Consider the following 20,646-nt stretch of genomic DNA (forward strand, 5'->3'; position numbering starts at 1 on the left):
TTTTTTTTTCTTTTACTTTTTAAAAGCAATATTTTCTAATATCTTTCCTAGAGGAAGATGTACTTAAATGAATGCTCAGAGATGGACGCTATGATTTTTTCAATCAGATCTCGTCTTCGGAAGGATAACGTTTAAGATATTTGGTTAAAATCTGTAAAACAACAACTTGTTAAGAAAAGGTTGAGTCGGGATCATGTTTTCTTTAAAGACGTTTTGCAACTCTACTCATAATACAAACTGTTTTGATAATACCACGTCGTCTCCGATATAAAACAATCAATACTCAATTTTTGTGAAAGATGTTTTTTTCTAATCTCCTAAAATGAGTAGTGGGCATAAATATATATAGAATTTAAGTTTCGTTATGCCTCAATTTAATAAAAAAAATGTTTATTGGTTTTGAGCCAGGAAACAATTTTGATAATTAAAATTAAACTAATTTGGTTTAACAATAAAATCGTTGAATATTTAAATAATAAAATAATAAAAAACAAAAAAATTATTTTATTCCTCAACATACCTTGTCCAGATGGACAGACGACGACGACGACAACACGCACATGAAAATATCAACAAATCTCCAGTTTTCTATTTCCACGTCCCCTAAAAAACACATAGTACCTAATAAATAAAAATTCCCTTCTCTGAATTTGTTCTTTTCTCAAAATTTTGTAGTTTCTACATCAATTTGGTTGTTTTCTTCGTCTTCACCACTTCCCCAAGTTCATTTATAAGCATTATAAGTAATCGGTGTCAAGTTGATTTTTTTGTTTTTTCCTTCAACTAATATCATTTGTCACTTTAGGCGTTTCATCGACTTAAGGGGAGATGCTCCCTTTGTACCTAATTTCACCGATATTCATCCTCATTCCCACATTTTTTATTGAGATCAAAATTAGTTATATAAAAAAAAAACAACCATTATTCATTAAATTTATATTTTGTACTAATAATCATATTAATACAAAATATTTTGAAAAGTATATATTTGATGTGTGTCTTTACTATGATTAAAATAAAAATACATCAATATATACACGACAAGCGAATGACGTTAAAGTAAAAGAGAAACAGAAGTTACAAATTTGAAGAGAGTACTCCGAACCAAAAGAATTTATAGAATATGCCCGTCTTCTTTGACTTTTACTTAAAAAAAAAAAAACAAAACATGAAACGCATAGGAAATGTAGGAAATTTTGAATCAATACTTCTCATGTTGACAATCATAAATAGGAAAGAGTAGTTGAAATGATTATCCCTTTTCATTTTTTTCTTCCTATTACTTTTCTCTATCTCCTCCTGTCCTCACACTTTCCTCTTTTGTTTTTTTGTTTTTTAATATTTCATAACTTTTGAATGCTTTCATTCATTACCATTTTGCTGTCATTTTATATTTGAATTCAATTCTTTTTCTCAATTTTGACCTAAACTATAAATTATAAAGCTTTAAATATATATACATATAAAAGTAATATTAAAGTGGGCTTAGTTGAGTGATAACACGTGGATGAGGTATTCGATCTTATACAATATAGACTTTTAGGTTATTTATTAAAAACATGATCTATTAAGAAAGCTACTGGTTGAATCAGCCATTAACTTATTGATATGCTTAAATCGACATTTGATTTATTAATCTAAGTTGGATAAACATCTAGTCATTATTGGTTGAAGACGGAGAAGAAGGGTAGTTGGGGTTGTTAATTTAATAGCATTCATAAACATATTTTTAACTGTCTAAGCAAACAAAAAGTAGAAAGGAAAAATAACCTGAGATTACATACATACATTTGGTCTCTACGTTACAAAATGAATTTTAATAGAGGGCCAAAAAAATACATAATATATGGTAAGTGAGTTTTAGCCAAATGGACGGAGGATATTAAGTTTGACTTCCAATTCTACTGATCAACTAAAACGACGTAGTTTAGGGACAAAGAAAGAAAAGGGGGAAGGGACGGCGTAGTTTTACTAAACCGACATAGTATGAAATTAAATGAGTCTATCGGGGGTAAATACGTAATAACATCCTATGTTAGGAGGGCAAGATTGGAATAAAGCAACCTTCACCTCATCTCGACTTTTTTCTTCTTCCTTTCTGCGTTGCTCTGAGGAATACGGGAGAAGAAGAACGTCATCGGCTCCGACGACCTTCAAATTGACTTAGTTAGGCGATCCACGGTTGTCATTCGTGCCCTGGTTTACATCGTTATCTAGCTATGGAGATTGCACCGGCGGCTGCGCCTTCGATCGACAGAGATGCTGCCTCTGTGGATGCAGTTCAACCATCGTCTTCATCGACGGATTCTGTACCAGGGAACGAGGCGAACTTGTCCACGTCTTTTCCTGGACCTAAGTATGATGACGATGAAGAGGAAGAGGACGTCTGCCGGATCTGTAGGAACCCTAGAGATGCGGATAACCCGCTAAGTCATCCCTGCGCTTGCAGCGGCAGCATCAAGTTTGTTCACCAGGACTGTCTCCTTCAATGGCTTAATCACAGCAACGCCCGTCAGTGCGAGGTTCATTTTCATTTCTTTTCTTTTTCTTTTATGCCTGTTTCTTGTTCGGTTACTTCCTTGATTCAGTAACGTTTCTTGGCTGAGTTCTGGGAACCTTTCGAATTATCTATGGGAGAAACTTTTGGGATATCTTGTTTATGAAGCGATTATTGGGGTTGGCAGCGACGAGTTAATGAATGAAATTGGGAAAGATTTAGACCTGTGAAAATTCAACTTGAATCCCTTTAGAAAATTATTTGATTGTGGGTGAAAGGGTAATTTGTGAACTGGTGCAATTCTAAGACACTTCGTTCATTTTGTGTATGGGTGGGTATATATTTTTTAGTTCACCCTGAAAAATTTATACCCCTTTTTATGGTTGTTCATTTTCTTGGGAAAATGTGCTTAATAGTTAGTGTTCCCTTCGCTAAAACTCTAAGAAGAAAAATGCATTTCGAACTTTAATTGGTGTTTGCTGATGTTTTAGCTGGGTGTGGTTATATAGAACAGTTAGGGTTCATGAGAAGTATGATATTAAATTTTAAATCTAATTGTGTAAGAAACCCGGGTTCGTTGAAGAGGTCAGCTTATTTTTATGGGTTATTCATTTTTCTTTTGCGTATTTTGTATCTGTTTCAGAACTGATGTTTTCGGTTTCAATATTTCAAGAATAAATTTTATATCTGCCTTTCTCATGCCAATTTACATATATTTTCACGTGTCGCAGGTTTGCAAACATGCATTTTCCTTCTCCCCTGTTTACGCCGAGAATGCTCCATCAAGGCTACCTTTTCAGGAATTTATTTTTGGAATAGCAATGAAAGCTTGCCATGTCCTGCAGTTCTTTTTACGTCTAAGTTTTGTGCTCTCTGTTTGGCTACTCATCATACCTTTCATTACTTTTTGGATATGGCGGTTGGCTTTTGTGAGAAGTTTTGGGGAAGCTCAGAGATTATTCTTGAGTCACTTGTCTGCTACTGTTGTTCTTACTGATTGTCTTCATGGCTTCCTACTCTCTGCTAGCATTGTATTTATATTTCTTGGAGCTACCTCCTTGAGAGATTACTTCAGGCATTTGCGGGAACTTGGAGGTCAGGATGGCGAGCGAGAAGATGATGCAGATAGAAACGGAGCTCGTGCTGTAAGAAGACCTCCAGGACAAGCTAACAGAAATTTTGCTGGTGACGCTAATGGTGAAGATGCGGGTGGTGCCCCAGTACTTGCTGGAGCAGGTCAAATGATTAGGAGGAATGCAGAAAATGTTGCTGCTCGGTGGGAGATGCAGGCTGCTCGTCTTGAAGCTCACGTGGAACAGATGTTTGATGTGGATGATGCTGATGGTGCAGAAGATGTTCCCTTTGATGAGCTTGTTGGCATGCAGGGTCCTGTGTTTCACTTAGTTGAGAATGCATTCACAGTTAAGTGTTGCATCATGTTTCTATAGATAATTGGGCCATGAAAAGTTACGTTTAAGTATTATTTCTTATGAGTATTTGCCTCAATTCATGTACACTGCAAGCATATGGGGTTTAGCCCAGAGATTAGTTCTTTTGTTTCTGGAGGTGATGTCTTGTCCTCCCCCATTCAGATAAATTTCGATATCATTGATTTCTCTCTTCCTTTTTCACTGAACTAATAATTAAGCACCACCTCGTCATAATATCTAATTGGTTCCACTTCTTTGCAGGTCTTAGCCAGCAATATGATATTTCTTGGTGTCGTTATCTTCGTGCCCTTTACACTAGGTCGGATCATACTTCATTACGTATCGTGGCTTTTCTCTTCAGCCAGTGGTCCTGTTTTCTCAACTATGATGCCACTTACTGAGTCAGCTCTCTCCTTAGCAAATATTACATTGAAAAATGCATTGACAGCTGTTGCAAATTTGTCATCAGATGGTAAAGAAAGTGGTCTACTGGATCAGGTTGCAGAAATGTTGAAAGTCAACTCCAGTACATTAAACGATGTCTCAAACAACATAACTGCTCCACTTTCGGTAGATCTTTTGAAAGGGGCTGCCACTGGAGGTTCAAGGCTTTCTGATGTTACAACTCTCGCTGTAGGCTACATATTTATATTTTCTTTAGTTTTCTTCTATCTTGGTACTATTGCATTGATTCGTTACACGAGAGGAGAACCTTTGACTATGGGGAGGCTGTACGGCATTGCATCCGTAGCTGAGGCTATCCCTTCTCTCCTTAGGCAGTTCATGGCAGCAATGAGGCATTTGATGACCATGGTTAAGGTTGCTTTTCTCTTGGTCATAGAACTTGGGGTATTCCCCTTGATGTGTGGCTGGTGGCTTGACATTTGTACTGTAAGGATGTTTGGGAAGTCAATGGCTCAACGTGTTCAGTTCTTCTCAATTTCTCCTCTTGCAAGCTCATTGGTTCACTGGGCTGTTGGCATTGTATATATGCTACAAATAAGCATATTTGTCAATCTACTTCGAGGGGTATGTATCCTTCATTTTTCTGATTTTGGTTTAATTTTCTCATCAATAATGGTTATTCCAGTATTCATGATCATGTCAACAATTTTCTAGGTTTTGCGCAGTGGAGTTCTGTACTTTCTTCGTGATCCGGCTGACCCAAATTATAATCCTTTCCGAGATTTAATCGACGATCCTATGCACAAGCATGCTCGCAGGGTTCTTCTATCTATTGCAGTTTATGGAAGTTTAATTGTAATGCTGGTGTTCTTACCTGTGAAGCTTGCTATGAGGATGGTGCCCTCCATTTTTCCTCTTGATATATCGTAAGTCATATTAGCTGAGTAATGCTATTTGTAAGCTGCAGTTTTATATTGAAACTTGGAATTCATTGGCAGTGTTCTTATTTTCTTGACAATTTTTGTGGCAGGGTATCGGATCCCTTCACAGAGATTCCGGCTGACATGCTTCTGTTTCAAATCTGCATCCCTTTTGCAATTGAGCATTTTAAATTGAGAACAACAATCAAATCGCTTCTTCACTGCTGGTTTACTGTAGTCGGTTGGGCCCTTGGGCTAACAGATTATTTACTTCCCAGAACTGAAGAAAATGTTGGTCAAGAAAATGGGAATGGAGAGCCTGGGTTGCAAGAAGAACTGCAGGTGGTACATCTAGGTGGACAGGATCAGGCTTTGGTGGCTCATGCTGCAGCTAACGACCCAAACCAAGTTCCTGCGTCTGGAAACTTGAGTAATGAGGAGTATGATAGCGAAGAGCAGACTGATTCAGAGTAAGTTCAAATTCTTTGCTTTAAGCATGAACATCATAGATTCATAATTGTAGGAGAGCTGCACTGTCATTGCTCTCCTTTTTCTCTCTTATGTTTGTGGTGTGTTCACTTCATTTTTACTTAAAGCCATGGTGAAGCCTTTCAACTCTTAGTTTACTTCTTTTGAATCAATTATTTGTGGTTGGGTTTAAATGCCTCTTTACATATTTGGTGTATCATCTAATCGTATGGGCTATTTCAGGCATGCTCAAACGTCTAACATTTATTTATTTGTATTTTAGGAGGTATAGCTTTGCTCTCCGCATTGTCCTTTTGTTGGTTGTGGCATGGATGACTCTTCTTGTCTTCAACTCAGCATTGATAGTGGTACCAACTTCACTTGGACGGGCACTTTTCAATGCCATCAAAAAGCAAGCACAAGTGTAATCCAAAACTTTAGTTCCATCAATTTAGTAAAGTGATGAGATTAAGTCTAAAACATTAGGATCACAGATTCCAAGTTCTATATATCAAAAACAGGCAGTAAAATAACAAAATCAAAAGATCACAACTTTCTAAAACTGACCTTTGTTTCTTTATCTACAAACACAAGCTTCAAACAGAGACCAAACAAACAAGTTCAAATCAAAAACCTCAAAAACAAAATCAATCATCAGATCAAATCCTTAAGAAAAAAAAACATCATTGCAGATTAGTTCCATCTTCCAAATTCATAGATCCATTTAAGGATTAGAAGTTCCAAACATCGTCAAGAGCAAACCAACATTTTGACATCAAGAAAAACACAAAGCCATTACAGAAAAGAAGGGGAAAAAAAATCAAAGAACAGAAAAAGGAAAAAAAAAACATCCATTTGTTGAACAGTGAGACACAAAACATAACAAAAACAGCAACAAAAAGGAAAGACCAGGAGTGAAATAAAATGGCAACTCACCTTTAAATTTTTAATTTTTAATATAAATTTTTCCTTTTTCCCCCCTTTTTCTAAGGAAAAATGGTTGGGTATTTTTAGGAAAATTGGCAGTGACTTCGAACTGAGCGACCCTTCTTTCTTAAGGCTGGTGGAGTCGACAGGTGTCTCACCCAGAGATCTGAGCTTAAATGGAGGATTTGAGAGCTTACTTTTCTGGGTTTTTTTTTTTTTTTTTCAAAATACAAAAAATAAAAATTTGAACTTTATTTTTAAAAAACTTTCCTTTTTTTTGGATTTTTTAGAGAGAAATATTATATTAATAAGCAAAAGGATCCATCTAGATTAAGCAACGTGGACCAATGGAAGAAGGTTTGAAAGGTGAGGTTGACAAGAGAACCAATGAAAGAAAGAAAAGTGGGGAAATGTGTACCGTTGGATTTAGCTTTCCGACAAAAAGGATGCGATTGTAATATTTGCAGTTTTATTGGTTGGTAACGGTTCGAGGTTTTTTCTACTCCTAAACGACATTATCCGATACTGTTAGCCAATGGGATTTTGACAAATTGTCATTCAGAGAAGACAATTCTTTTAGACTAAGAAACTGTTTTAGGATCTTTTTCTCTCAGAATAAAACTATTGTAAAAACTACAAAAAAAAAAAAAAAAAAAAAAAAACTAAAAATCTATTTTGGTTACAAACTTCTATAAAAATTAGTGTATTTGCAATAGAATCCTATTGATGGATCGATCTTAATCGAACCCAATCGCAAATGATCATATCTAACTTAGGTATGTTGCAAACATAATTCGATTAGTATTGATACGGTTTACTTTGCATTTTCTAGTTTGATAATCACTTTTAAACTTCAAGAACCACATCTAGTGATAAAGTTCGAAAATATCCGCCTTTGAAATCAACATCAATGTTTAGTTTTCCTCTTTAAACACTCATTTCTCTCAACTTCTTACTCAAACTTTGCTTTTTCACGTATTCTTCGAACCAATAACGAGTTAAGTCGGTTTCTTTCTTCCTTTATTAATAACACACAATGATTGATGGAATATATAAGTTTCTTCCTTCCCAAAATGAGTAAGGGAACTAAAAAGAAAAAGACTATAAAAGGTTTGTTTCGAAAAAGTCTAACAAAGTATTATTTTTAATGGTCCACATATTTCCCTCCCCAAGGGGGCGAACTATAGTTGACATTTCACTCTCATTTTGGTTGCACCATTCAAATCGTTGAGAAAAACTATTATTTTAGTTTTCAAATTCCAACTCTAAATATTTCTAAAGTTTTAAATTAGAAACGACAAAATATTTATGATTATCCAAACCAAACACAAGTAAACTAATTATAACCAAATCCTCAAAACTTTGTTTTCTAACCCTAACCTTTTTTCTTCCTTCGTCAATTCGGTATATGAATTTTAGTAAGTATCTATTTAAGACACGTAGGGTCAAATTCATAACAATTTTATCCATATTTAATACGAGTTCAATAAAATTAAATGTCAACTTCTCTTATTTAATCAATTATGATAAGTTAACAAAATTGTTAAAAATATTTACGTAACGATGAAAATAATATTTTAATTTTGAAATAATAGAGTAGTAGTAAAGTTGAAGAACGTCACACCCCACATTGACTATTGGGTGTCAGAGATCCAATTCATCCGCCTCACCTTGAGGATAGTACACGTGTCGTCTTGTCAGTCAGATTTGGAAATTACAACCAATCAAATCCCCCTCTCTCTCTTCCCTTATTCTTTTTATTTTGGTAACGTCTTCCTTTTGGTCTATACATATGCAAAGGGCTATGTGCACTTTAATTCATATCTAGGTCTTATATGTTGCATACCCCCCATCATATGACACCATTAATACCACACAACCACATCATCCAACGCTGTAAAATTTGAAAGATACTCCATTTGTTCATCTCATTCTGTCCAAATGTTAGTTTATCATCTTTTCAACGACCAACCGTTAGAGTATCTTTAATAACCCTTGTTTATAGAGATTGAAATAAGTTTTATCATCACTAATCTCTTCATTGGATTAAATGTTTACTATCTACGTGTATGTTTTGACCTCTTTAGTCTCTACGACAAAGTATGACTTTGATCCCATGCCTTTGTCGTTGTTAAGTCTACTTTAGCTAATACATTGAAATTGTCAATCACGTACGTGGATGATTTATCAACAAATGATAGATGTTGTTTTGTTTGAGACAATCATTCTTTGTGAGTAAGTGAAGGTTGTCAACTATGCTTTGTTCAAATGTACTAAGTCTTTTTTCCCCCATTTTTGTGTAAAAACTCGAGTTGTAATTTAGTTTGAAATTGCTTTTCTTTATTTGGAGGTTATACTATACCTTCTTTAGTTTGGAAATGAATAACTACAATAATCATAAAAAATGAGGGATGTGCTACTCTTTTTTTTTTATAAATAATTTATCACCAAGCAATTATATATGGAGTGTAGACATTGTTGTCAGATGAGTATTGTGTGTACCTTATAATTGCTAGCCAAATGTTTACCTTTTCAAAATATATATATGGATATACATACACAATTCAGCCCTTGTATATATATTATTTTTTTCCTTACTCGATTTTATTTTCCCCACTAAAAATAATAATAATAAGAAAAAAAAACTAAGTGAAAAGTGAAAATAATAATAGTAACAATAAAAGGCATGCATTATTTTAAACTTATTCAATAGAGTATTGGAGAAAAATTAAAAATTATTGTATTATTGAAAATAGCATTAGATCTTACATTAATCTTCCATTGGCCTACTACAATACAACCTTGAAAAAACAACTCAACCTTGACCATTTATTTGACACATTATCGGCATCATTTCATACATAGAGACATTATGAACATCAACATGAAATTTATTTTACTAATCACAAATATTCCCATTTCCCCCCTTTGCATCAAATCCTCTCTCCCAAAATTAAGAAGAAAATAAAAAAATGTGGAGGTAGTAAATAAATGAAAATAGGAAAGTAAAATGGGAAAAAGTAAAAATTTAATATAACTAAAAATAAACTAGAGATAAAAGAGGACCACGTTTCTCTCTTAACTTTCCTTTCTTTGTCTCTCTCCAAACACTCTTCTTTCTCAACTTCTCCACTCTTCTGACCTTTGACCTCTGCTTACCCATTTTGCCATTTTCATGGAACGTCCATTTCGTCTTCATCTCTCTCTCTCTCTTCACTCTTTCATTTTCCTTATTCCACCTAATCTCATCATTCCTTCAATACCCTTTTTCCCTTCTTCATGAATTCCGACGAGCCACTCACTCCCGCTGGCCGCCTCTTCCTCCGTCCTGAAATCAACCAGATTATCCACTGCCTCGTTGGAGTACAGAACTCCATCGATGTCGATTCCGTCAAATCTCAAATCGCTGATTCCATCATGATTCAGCACCCTAGGTTTTCGAGTCTCCTCGTTCGTGACCGTAACGGCGTTGAGTATTGGCGGAGGACTTCAATAGAAGTCGACCGTCACGTCATCGTCGTTTCCGATCGTGTATCGGATGACGTAGGAGTAAACGATGAGAAGGCTGCGAATGAATATTTAGCTGATTTAGCGATTTCTTCGTCCATGGATTACAGTAAACCTCTTTGGGAGATTCATTTGCTTTTGGCGCATAACTGTGCCGTCTTCCGAATCCATCACGCGCTCGGTGATGGAATCTCGTTGATGTCGTTGTTCTTGACGTGTTGCCGTCGGGCTGATGATCCGGATGCCTTGCCTACCATCGTTTCGGACTTGAAGGCGGTGAGGAGTACTAGAAACAGAGGGCGGAGGAGTTTGGGGGAGATGATGTTGGAGTTTCTGTTAGCGGTGTGGTTTAGTTTGTTGTTTGTGTTGGAGTTTATAGGTAGAGCTTTGTGGGTTTGTGACCGGAAAACGCCGATATCCGGTGGGGAAGGGGTGGAACTTTGGCCGAGGAAAGTGGCGACGGCTAAGTTCGCGTTGGAGGATATGAAAGCGGTCAAGAAAGGCGTTCCTAACGCGGTAAGTTGGACTTCTTAGCTTCACCTTTTCCTTTAACTAAATTCATATATTTTCATAGTCTCAAATAAAATTCTCTCACCTAAGTATAGTATTTTTGTACATTTAGATATATCCAAAACCAATACAATTTTAACTAAAATGTTAAAAGCTAAACATTCATAATAACATTAGAAATATTTTAATTTGATTTTAGTAGTAGTTGATTTTATTGGGGGCTGACTATATACATATATGACTAGAACTACTTGTATTTTTATATACGTAACTTCTAACACAAAAGACCAAACCATTGTTTTGTTTTCTTAGGTGGAATATTCTTATGTGATTTCAAAACAATTTGATAAAATGTCAATTCCTTCTTTAAATAATAATGGAACCAACATTTCCTAGAACCATAACATCTAATTATTTCCCCAGGGGGTCCTATGCTAAAATAAAGAAAAAAATAGATAAAAAGAGGCAATCATTTTTTCTCTTCTTTACTATGAAATTTTTGTTCTTACTATTTTCTTTTAGCAAAGTTTGTTCTCTTAGACATATATAGTGCCATAGAAAAAGGAGGGAGAACATGTTTGAGAAGTCATCAAAACCAAAAACATGTTATTTTTTTATCCAAAAATAATTTTGGTTAGTTTCTAAATAAGGGAGAAAAAAAAATGGGTGTAGCATAGGAAAGAAATATTAAAGAACATATTTTAAAAGTTTAGTACATAGTAAAATGTAGTTGGATTAAATATGTTTTGAAATTAGAAATAAAGTGTGTGTACATTTATGGTTGGTTGGCTGCAGACGATAAACGACGTTCTATTCAGCGTAATAGGGGCAGGGTTATCGAGATACTTGGAGCATAGGCAACCCAAGGGTTAGTTTCTTTTACCACTTCCAACTATTTATTTAGCCATGGTTGGTTAAATTACATTTTTTGCTATTCAAATTTCAATGTATTATTCTTGGTTTAAAGTTTTATGTCTAATAAATTACGGGCCTATTAGTTACTTTTGTAAGGTAGGTTTAGTTGGGGGCATCAAATTAATTGTTCATTGACTTATTGACGTTACTTTGAAAATTAGATAGACTTTTAAAATTACATTCAATCAGTGAAAAATATAACAAAAACTTTTTGTTACCAAATATGATCTAAATCATTAATTATTTATAAAATGCTATTTTTAGCGATTCCAACGTTCTTTTTTCTTTTAGGTTTGAAAGAAGGACTTCAGTTAACTGGAGTAGCTATGGTTAATCTTAGAGAGCAACCGGGATTGCAGGTTTTTGTAGATTATTGTTTTTAAATAAATAAAAAGACATTCTTTTTGTTGAAGAATTTTCTTCTGTTTTATTATATGGTTGCCAACTCTTTATGGTATGTATGGTGTAGGATTTAGCTGATATGATGAAAGGAAACAGGGGATCTCGATGGGGTAACAAGTTAGGAATTCTTCTCCTTCCTGTGAACTATTACAAGAAAACACTTGATCCTCTTCAATACGTCGAAAGAACAAAAAAGATGCTTGATCGGAAAAAACGGACATTCGAAGCTCATTTTTCGTATGGAATTGGCAAGCTGGTAATGTCCTTTTTGGGACCAAAGGTAGGATTATGGACATATAAAAGGTATAGTTCAGTTTTTTTCTCATTGTTTTTAGATGTTTAGTAAATTATTTGTATACAATATGTTTGCAGGTAGCTTGCATCCTTAATTTTAGGATTGTTTGCAATACAAGTTTCACCATCTCCAATGTGATTGGCCCTAGAGAAGAGATCACCATTGGAGGCAATCTCATTACTTACATCAGAGTCACTTCAACAAGCTTATCCCATGTACTACCTTCCTTCCTCTCTTCTTACCTATTTCATAATATTCCATTCCAAATGTCATTTTAAACATTGTTCTAGTAGTTGATCTTGAAAGAATTATATTGGTTAGTAGAAAAACATTATGTCATAGAAATGAATATGGTTTGATGCAGGCATTAACAATGCATATGATGAGCTATGCTGGAAGAGCTGAAATGCAAGTTTTGGTGGCCAAGGACATCATTCCTGATCCTGAATTTCTTGCTGAATGCTTTGAGAATGCCTTGCTTGAAATGAAAACAGCAGTAGCAACATTAACCACAAAATAGCTTATACCATAACTACCTTAATTTAATTCTCAACTTGTTTATACATTGTTTAATCGACTTTATTAGATAATCATTTGATATTTTTAATTTTATCTTTCAAAATTAGTCTATGAACCCTCTTTTCAGCTTCTTATTTCAAAGTATTTTTGAAATAGTTAAAAATGTATTTTTTTTGTAATTATGTTTATATTAAAGTTTATTTTGGGTTTGTGTTGGAAATATCCTGAAAAGTGAAAAGTTATAAGTTTTCAATGGACAATTGTCACTACCCAAAAAAAAACTAAAAGACAAAAGAACAGAAAAACAGAGGCAGAAAGGGAATGGTAGAATTGTATAAACCACATATTTTGTCTACTTTTGATTTCTTTCCAAGTTTTAAATTTCCTTCTTGAAAAAGATTGAATGAGGTCAAAAATGATCTTTGACTAAATAAATAGTATCAAATTTTACCATAGACTTTTAATCAAGGGCAAATTACACTTTTATACTATAACAAGTAATGCAATATTTACATAAAACTTAAAGGAAGTGTTATTTAGAGGAGATTTTGATAAAAGAAATCATGGAGATTGTTAAAAAAAAAAAAAAAAAAAAAAAACTATGGTCTTTTTAACTAATTGACTCTATAGGTGTTTATTTATTTTTCTATTTACCATTGTTGAATTCACAAGCGTCGGTGTAAAAATGAACTTAATTTTTATTGATTTGTAGTATGAACGTTACCATCTCTAATTTTTTATATGCCGATCATTTTCTTCAATGGCATAAACTTCAATCTTAAGATTAGTTCATCTTCTTAAATGGTCAATCTTTGGGCTTAACGATATTTAATTGGATGATTGGCCTTAGACTTGTTGATTAGTTTGAATTGAGATTTGACATTATTGACTTGGTTTAAATGGACATTTGATTTATTAATCTAAGTTGGATAAACATCTAGTCATTATTGGTTGAAGACGGAGAAGAAGGGTAGTTGGGGTTGTTAATTTAATAGCATTCATAAACATATTTTTAACTGTCTAAGCAAACAAAAAGTAGAAAGGAAAAATAACCTGAGATTACATACATACATTTGGTCTCTACGTTACAAAATGAATTTTAATAGAGGGCCAAAAAAATACATAATATATGGTAAGTGAGTTTTAGCCAAATGGACGGAGGATATTAAGTTTGACTTCCAATTCTACTGATCAACTAAAACGACGTAGTTTAGGGACAAAGAAAGAAAAGGGGGAAGGGACGGCGTAGTTTTACTAAACCGACATAGTATGAAATTAAATGAGTCTATCGGGGGTAAATACGTAATAACATCCTATGTTAGGAGGGCAAGATTGGAATAAAGCAACCTTCACCTCATCTCGACTTTTTTCTTCTTCCTTTCTGCGTTGCTCTGAGGAATACGGGAGAAGAAGAACGTCATCGGCTCCGACGACCTTCAAATTGACTTAGTTAGGCGATCCACGGTTGTCATTCGTGCCCTGGTTTACATCGTTATCTAGCTATGGAGATTGCACCGGCGGCTGCGCCTTCGATCGACAGAGATGCTGCCTCTGTGGATGCAGTTCAACCATCGTCTTCATCGACGGATTCTGTACCAGGGAACGAGGCGAACTTGTCCACGTCTTTTCCTGGACCTAAGTATGATGACGATGAAGAGGAAGAGGACGTCTGCCGGATCTGTAGGAACCCTAGAGATGCGGATAACCCGCTAAGTTATCCCTGCGCTTGCAGTGGCAGCATCAAGTTTGTTCACCAGGACTGTCTCCTTCAATGGCTTAATCACAGCAACGCCCGTCAGTGCGAGGTTCATTTTCATTTCTTTTCTTTTTCTTTTATGCCTGTTTCTTGTTCGGTTACTTCCTTGATTCAGTAACGTTTCTTGGCTGAGTTCTGGGAACCTTTCGAATTATCTATGGGAGAAACTTTTGGGATATCTTGTTTATGAAGCGATTATTGGGGTTGGCAGCGACGAGTTAATGAATGAAATTGGGAAAGATTTAGACCTGTGAAAATTCAACTTGAATCCCTTTAGAAAATTATTTGATTGTGGGTGAAAGGGTAATTTGTGAACTGGTGTAATTCTAAGACACTTCGTTCATTTTGTGTATGGGTGGGTATATATTTTTTAGTTCACCCTGAAAAATTTATACCCCTTTTTATGGTTGTTCATTTTCTTGGGAAAATGTGCTTAATAGTTAGTGTTCCCTTCGCTAAAACTCTAAGAAGAAAAATGCATTTCGAACTTTAATTGGTGTTTGCTGATGTTTTTGCTGGGTGTGGTTATATAGAACAGTTAGGGTTCATGAGAAGTATGATATTAAATTTTAAATCTAATTGTGTAAGAAACCCGGGTTCGTTGAAGAGGTCAGCTTATTTTTATGGGTTATTCATTTTTCTTTTGCGTATTTTGTATCTGTTTCAGAACTGATGTTTTCGGTTTCAATATTTCAAGAATAAATTTTATATCTGCCTTTCTCATGCCAATTTACATATATTTTCACGTGTCGCAGGTTTGCAAACATGCATTTTCCTTCTCCCCTGTTTACGCCGAGAATGCTCCATCAAGGCTACCTTTTCAGGAATTTATTTTTGGAATAGCAATGAAAGCTTGCCATGTCCTGCAGTTCTTTTTACGACTAAGTTTTGTGCTCTCTGTTTGGCTACTCATCATACCTTTCATTACTTTTTGGATATGGCGGTTGGCTTTTGTGAGAAGTTTTGGGGAAGCTCAGAGATTATTCTTGAGTCACTTGTCTGCTACTGTTGTTCTTACTGATTGTCTTCATGGCTTCCTACTCTCTGCTAGCATTGTATTTATATTTCTTGGAGCTACCTCCTTGAGAGATTACTTCAGGCATTTGCGGGAACTTGGAGGTCAGGATGGCGAGCGAGAAGATGATGCAGATAGAAACGGAGCTCGTGCTGTAAGAAGACCTCCAGGACAAGCTAACAGAAATTTTGCTGGTGACGCTAATGGTGAAGATGCGGGTGGTGCCCCAGTACTTGCTGGAGCAGGTCAAATGATTAGGAGGAATGCAGAAAATGTTGCTGCTCGGTGGGAGATGCAGGCTGCTCGTCTTGAAGCTCACGTGGAACAGATGTTTGATGTGGATGATGCTGATGGTGCAGAAGATGTTCCCTTTGATGAGCTTGTTGGCATGCAGGGTCCTGTGTTTCACTTAGTTGAGAATGCATTCACAGTTAAGTGTTGCATCATGTTTCTATAGATAATTGGGCCATGAAAAGTTACGTTTAAGTATTATTTCTTATGAGTATTTGCCTCAATTCATGTACACTGCAAGCATATGGGGTTTAGCCCAGAGATTAGTTCTTTTGTTTCTGGAGGTGATGTCTTGTCCTCCCCCATTCAGATAAATTTCGATATCATTGATTTCTCTCTTCCTTTTTCACTGAACTAATAATTAAGCACCACCTCGTCATAATATCTAATTGGTTCCACTTCTTTGCAGGTCTTAGCCAGCAATATGATATTTCTTGGTGTCGTTATCTTCGTGCCCTTTACACTAGGTCGGATCATACTTCATTACGCATCGTGGCTTTTCTCTTCAGCCAGTGGTCCTGTTTTCTCAACTATGATGCCACTTACTGAGTCAGCTCTCTCCTTAGCAAATATTACATTGAAAAATGCATTGACAGCTGTTGCAAATTTGTCATCAGATGGTAAAGAAAGTGGTCTACTGGATCAGGTTGCAGAAATGTTGAAAGTCAACTCCAGTACATTAAACGATGTCTCAAACAACATAACTGCTCCACTTTCGGTAGATCTTTTGAAAGGGGCTGCCACTGGAGGTTCAAGGCTTTCTGATGTTACAACTCTCGCTGTAGGCTACATATTTATATTTTCTTTAGTTTTCTTCTATCTTGGTACTATTGCATTGATTCGTTACACGAGAGGAGAACCTTTGACTATGGGGAGGCTGTACGGCATTGCATCCGTAGCTGAGGCTATCCCTTCTCTCCTTAGGCAGTTCATGGCAGCAATGAGGCATTTGATGACCATGGTTAAGGTTGCTTTTCTCTTGGTCATAGAACTTGGGGTATTCCCCTTGATGTGTGGCTGGTGGCTTGACATTTGTACTGTAAGGATGTTTGGGAAGTCAATGGCTCAACGTGTTCAGTTCTTCTCAATTTCTCCTCTTGCAAGCTCATTGGTTCACTGGGCTGTTGGCATTGTATATATGCTACAAATAAGCATATTTGTCAATCTACTTCGAGGGGTATGTATCCTTCATTTTTCTGATTTTGGTTTAATTTTCTCATCAATAATGGTTATTCCAGTATTCATGATCATGTCAACAATTTTCTAGGTTTTGCGCAGTGGAGTTCTGTACTTTCTTCGTGATCCGGCTGACCCAAATTATAACCCTTTCCGAGATTTAATCGACGATCCTATGCACAAGCATGCTCGCAGGGTTCTTCTATCTATTGCAGTTTATGGAAGTTTAATTGTAATGCTGGTGTTCTTACCTGTGAAGCTTGCTATGAGGATGGTGCCCTCCATTTTTCCTCTTGATATATCGTAAGTCATATTAGCTGAGTAATGCTATTTGTAAGCTGCAGTTTTATATTGAAACTTGGAATTCATTGGCAGTGTTCTTATTTTCTTGACAATTTTTGTGGCAGGGTATCGGATCCCTTCACAGAGATTCCGGCTGACATGCTTCTGTTTCAAATCTGCATCCCTTTTGCAATTGAGCATTTTAAATTGAGAACAACAATCAAATCGCTTCTTCACTGCTGGTTTACTGTAGTCGGTTGGGCCCTTGGGCTAACAGATTATTTACTTCCCAGAACTGAAGAAAATGTTGGTCAAGAAAATGGGAATGGAGAGCCTGGGTTGCAAGAAGAACTGCAGGTGGTACATCTAGGTGGACAGGATCAGGCTTTGGTGGCTCATGCTGCAGCTAACGACCCAAACCAAGTTCCTGCGTCTGGAAACTTGAGTAATGAGGAGTATGATAGCGAAGAGCAGACTGATTCAGAGTAAGTTCAAATTCTTTGCTTTAAGCATGAACAACATAGATTCATAATTGTAGGAGAGCTGCACTGTCATTGCTCTTCTTTTTCTCTCTTATGTTTGTGGTGTGTTCACTTCATTTTTACTTAAAGCCATGGTGAAGCCTTTCAACTCTTAGTTTACTTCTTTTGAATCAATTATTTGTGGTTGGGTTTAAATGCCTCTTTACATATTTGGTGTATCATCTAATCGTATGGGCTATTTCAGGCATGCTCAAACGTCTAACATTTATTTATTTGTATTTTAGGAGGTATAGCTTTGCTCTCCGCATTGTCCTTTTGTTGGTTGTGGCATGGATGACTCTTCTTGTCTTCAACTCAGCATTGATAGTGGTACCAACTTCACTTGGACGGGCACTTTTCAATGCCATTCCACTTCTTCCCATCACACATGGCATCAAGTGCAATGGTGCGACTCTACATTCATTTTCCACATAATGTTTATTTTTAATTCTTTTTAAGGAAAATGGCTAACTTGTTGTATGTTTATTCTTTACATAGACATGTATGCATTTGTCATCGGGAGCTACGTTATTTGGACAGCAATAGCTGGTGCCAGATATTCCATTGAATATGTCAGAGCAAGGAGGGTGACAGTTTTGCTGGGCCAGATTTGGAAATGGTTTGCCATTGTCGTCAAGAGTTCTGCACTTCTATCAATTTGGGTAAGATAAGCAATAATAGATATTGACCGGAAAATGCAGTGAAAGATTACTTTCATTCCAATTTTGGTTTGAACTTGAGAGGATTTCTTGATTGCATGAATCTGACCTAGTTTTGGTTTTCAGATCTTTCTCATTCCGGTGTTGATTGGCTTATTATTTGAGCTTCTAGTCATTGTGCCTATGCGAGTCCCAGTGGATGAAAGCCCAGTTTTCCTCTTGTATCAGGACTGGGCATTGGGCTTAATTTTTCTTAAAATCTGGACTAGATTGGTAAGTAATATGCCCACCTAGAAGGAACAAAAAGAAAAAAGAAAAATATCTGAAAATATGAGCATTTACTTCCAAGAATTACCTTCATTTAAAACCTACAATTCCACTTTCCCTACTTGAACAGGTAATGTTAGATCATATGATACCACTGGTAGATGATAGTTGGAGAGTAAAGTTCGAAAGAGTTAGAGAAGATGGCTTTTCCAGGCTGCAAGGACTCTGGGTTTTGCGGGAAATAGTCGTGCCAATTATAATGAAGCTGCTGACAGCACTATGCGTACCGTACGTACTAGCTAGGGGAGTATTTCCCGTATTTGGGTACCCACTGATCGTTAACTCAGCTGTTTATCGATTTGCTTGGATTGGATGCCTTTGTGTTAGCATGTTGTATTTCTGTGCCAAGAGATTTCATGTTTGGTTCACCAACCTTCACAATTCCATTCGTGATGATCGATATCTCATTGGTCGTCGACTCCATAACTTTGGCGAGGATTCTGAAGAGAAGCAAATTGATGTGGGGACTCCATTGGAGACACAAAATGCACATTTGTTGGGCACCGGCCATGCAGCAGTGGCTGGTGAAGGATTGCGGCTGAGACGAGTTGTTGGTAACTGAGATGCACATATTTATGTTAAGACTCTCGGCTGTGTTAGAATGGTGTTTTTGAGGCCCCAAACTGGGCTAATAGTCAGTATTTTTGGTATGTGCATATGCTATCTCTTAACATCGTAGCTAGATAAAGCAAATGAATGGAAAATGTGTGGATCTTCTTATGTCTATAAAGTTTCAAATACAGGCTTTTCTTAATGATATACACCGACTTCCTTTTTCCAACTTTTAGGAGGTTGATTTGTAAATCTATATTGAATAACTTCATTTATTAAAACTTTTAACATCTTCAAGTGACCCAAGCTTAAACTCTTCAGGAAATTGAAGAACACACGTGAAAGATTATCATTATCATTTGGATTTCGTCGAGTAGAAAAATAAAGAATGTGGTATGATTTCTGATGGGGAGGACTCCCTATAAACTATAAAGCAATAAATACAATACTAACACTCCCTATTTTGTCCATTGTTTTAATGATTCGTCTTGGTATCTCAGACACAATATCTCCATATTTTTGGGGTAGATCTCATAATAGGAGATGCATTTTCTTTCGATGATGCTATATTTCAAGTATATTGAAAGCTAATTGAGGATATGAGATGGATGAGTTCGCGACTGTTGGAAGATATGATCAAATTTGATTTCTAAGTTGTGCAACCGCAGGTTCTTTTATTTCAAATTTCAAATTTCAAATTTCACCTAGAAGATAAAAACAATAAATTCTCATACCTTTTATTCCTTAGGTTCTGAATTAGTCTTCATCTTTGTTTGCCGAGTATAAAATTGATGGATTCGAAGTGTTACTTTTAGAAGTTCTGTTTTTGTTTCCATAGCACAAGACAATGCTATTGAAACAATTAGCAAAAAAGTGTTGCTATTTCTAAATTGTCTTTTTGTACTATTTCCAACAATTATCCAATTTTTAGCTTTAAATATATAAAAATATGCATCATCTTTGGTGAAGTGTTTTATTTAACTCTTAAATAAAATTGTTCCAAAGAACATCAATCATAGCCCATAGGGTTTTGTTTTCATCGTAATGGTAAGATGACCGATGAGGCATTAGAAATTATAGATTACATCATTATCATCATTCACTCAAATTGACGTTGAGATTGATATTAATTGTTAACGATAATACATATCTATATAATTGAAATTTAATTATAAATTATAAAATATCTGCTTCAAATTTTACACATACTGACAATATTTTCCCATCATTGAAAAAAAAAAACGAAGCACAAATATAGAAAGGAACATTTCC

The 20,646-nt window shown here is 35.7% G+C and overlaps 3 protein-coding genes across 8 annotated transcripts in view; 2 read left to right on the plus strand and 1 right to left on the minus strand.

Annotated features, from left to right (window-relative positions):
- Positions 1-6,884, minus strand: part of LOC103495243 (ABSCISIC ACID-INSENSITIVE 5-like protein 6) — a 21,624-nt gene extending 14,740 nt beyond the window's left edge. The window contains exon 1 of the mRNA XM_051083281.1: positions 6,657-6,884. The gene's annotated coding sequence lies outside the window, so the exon portion shown is untranslated. The remainder of the gene's footprint in view (positions 1-6,656) is intronic.
- LOC103495249 (probable E3 ubiquitin ligase SUD1) lies at positions 2,063-19,581 on the plus strand. Of its 6 annotated transcripts, none has more exons than XM_051083255.1 (9): positions 2,063-2,522; positions 3,229-3,918; positions 4,189-4,956; positions 5,047-5,258; positions 5,363-5,722; positions 18,082-18,242; positions 18,335-18,498; positions 18,622-18,768; positions 18,893-19,581. In XM_051083255.1, the coding sequence occupies exons 1-9, from the start codon at positions 2,220-2,222 to the stop codon at positions 19,382-19,384; spliced, it is 3,297 nt and encodes a 1,098-aa protein (XP_050939212.1). In that variant the 5' UTR covers positions 2,063-2,219; the 3' UTR covers positions 19,385-19,581. The 6 variants fall into 6 exon arrangements, with proteins under 6 accessions (XP_050939212.1, XP_050939215.1, XP_050939209.1 ...); XM_051083258.1 differs by lacking the exon at positions 5,363-5,722 and adding an exon at positions 17,441-17,800; XM_051083252.1 differs by lacking the exons at positions 5,047-5,258; positions 5,363-5,722 and adding exons at positions 17,125-17,336; positions 17,441-17,800.
- On the plus strand, positions 9,371-12,906 carry LOC103495247 (wax ester synthase/diacylglycerol acyltransferase 5-like). Its single transcript, XM_008456740.3, has 6 exons — positions 9,371-10,670; positions 11,460-11,532; positions 11,871-11,938; positions 12,049-12,261; positions 12,354-12,491; positions 12,641-12,906. The coding sequence occupies exons 1-6, from the start codon at positions 9,927-9,929 to the stop codon at positions 12,794-12,796; spliced, it is 1,392 nt and encodes a 463-aa protein (XP_008454962.1). The 5' UTR covers positions 9,371-9,926; the 3' UTR covers positions 12,797-12,906.
- Positions 19,582-20,646: the final 1,065 nt, after the last annotated feature.

Source organism: Cucumis melo, chromosome 1 (assembly GCF_025177605.1).
Source record: "Cucumis melo cultivar AY chromosome 1, USDA_Cmelo_AY_1.0, whole genome shotgun sequence".
NCBI classification, from domain to species: domain Eukaryota; kingdom Viridiplantae; phylum Streptophyta; class Magnoliopsida; order Cucurbitales; family Cucurbitaceae; genus Cucumis; species Cucumis melo.

What these genes read in the sequence shown, in the direction of transcription:
- LOC103495249 (XM_051083255.1), top strand. Translation starts at nt 2,220, where the DNA reads ATGGAGATTGCACCGGCGGCTGCGCCTTCGATCGACAGAGATGCTGCC. An exon ending in ATTTTTCCTCTTGATATATC is followed by an intron (nt 5,259 to 5,362) that starts GTAAGTCATATT and finishes TTTTTGTGGCAG; the next exon opens with GGTATCGGATCCCTTCACAG. An exon ending in CTGCACTTCTATCAATTTGG is followed by an intron (nt 18,499 to 18,621) that starts GTAAGATAAGCA and finishes TTTGGTTTTCAG; the next exon opens with ATCTTTCTCATTCCGGTGTT.
- LOC103495247 (XM_008456740.3), top strand. Translation starts at nt 9,927, where the DNA reads ATGAATTCCGACGAGCCACTCACTCCCGCTGGCCGCCTCTTCCTCCGT. An exon ending in GAGAGCAACCGGGATTGCAG is followed by an intron (nt 11,939 to 12,048) that starts GTTTTTGTAGAT and finishes TGTATGGTGTAG; the next exon opens with GATTTAGCTGATATGATGAA. An exon ending in TGTCCTTTTTGGGACCAAAG is followed by an intron (nt 12,262 to 12,353) that starts GTAGGATTATGG and finishes ATATGTTTGCAG; the next exon opens with GTAGCTTGCATCCTTAATTT.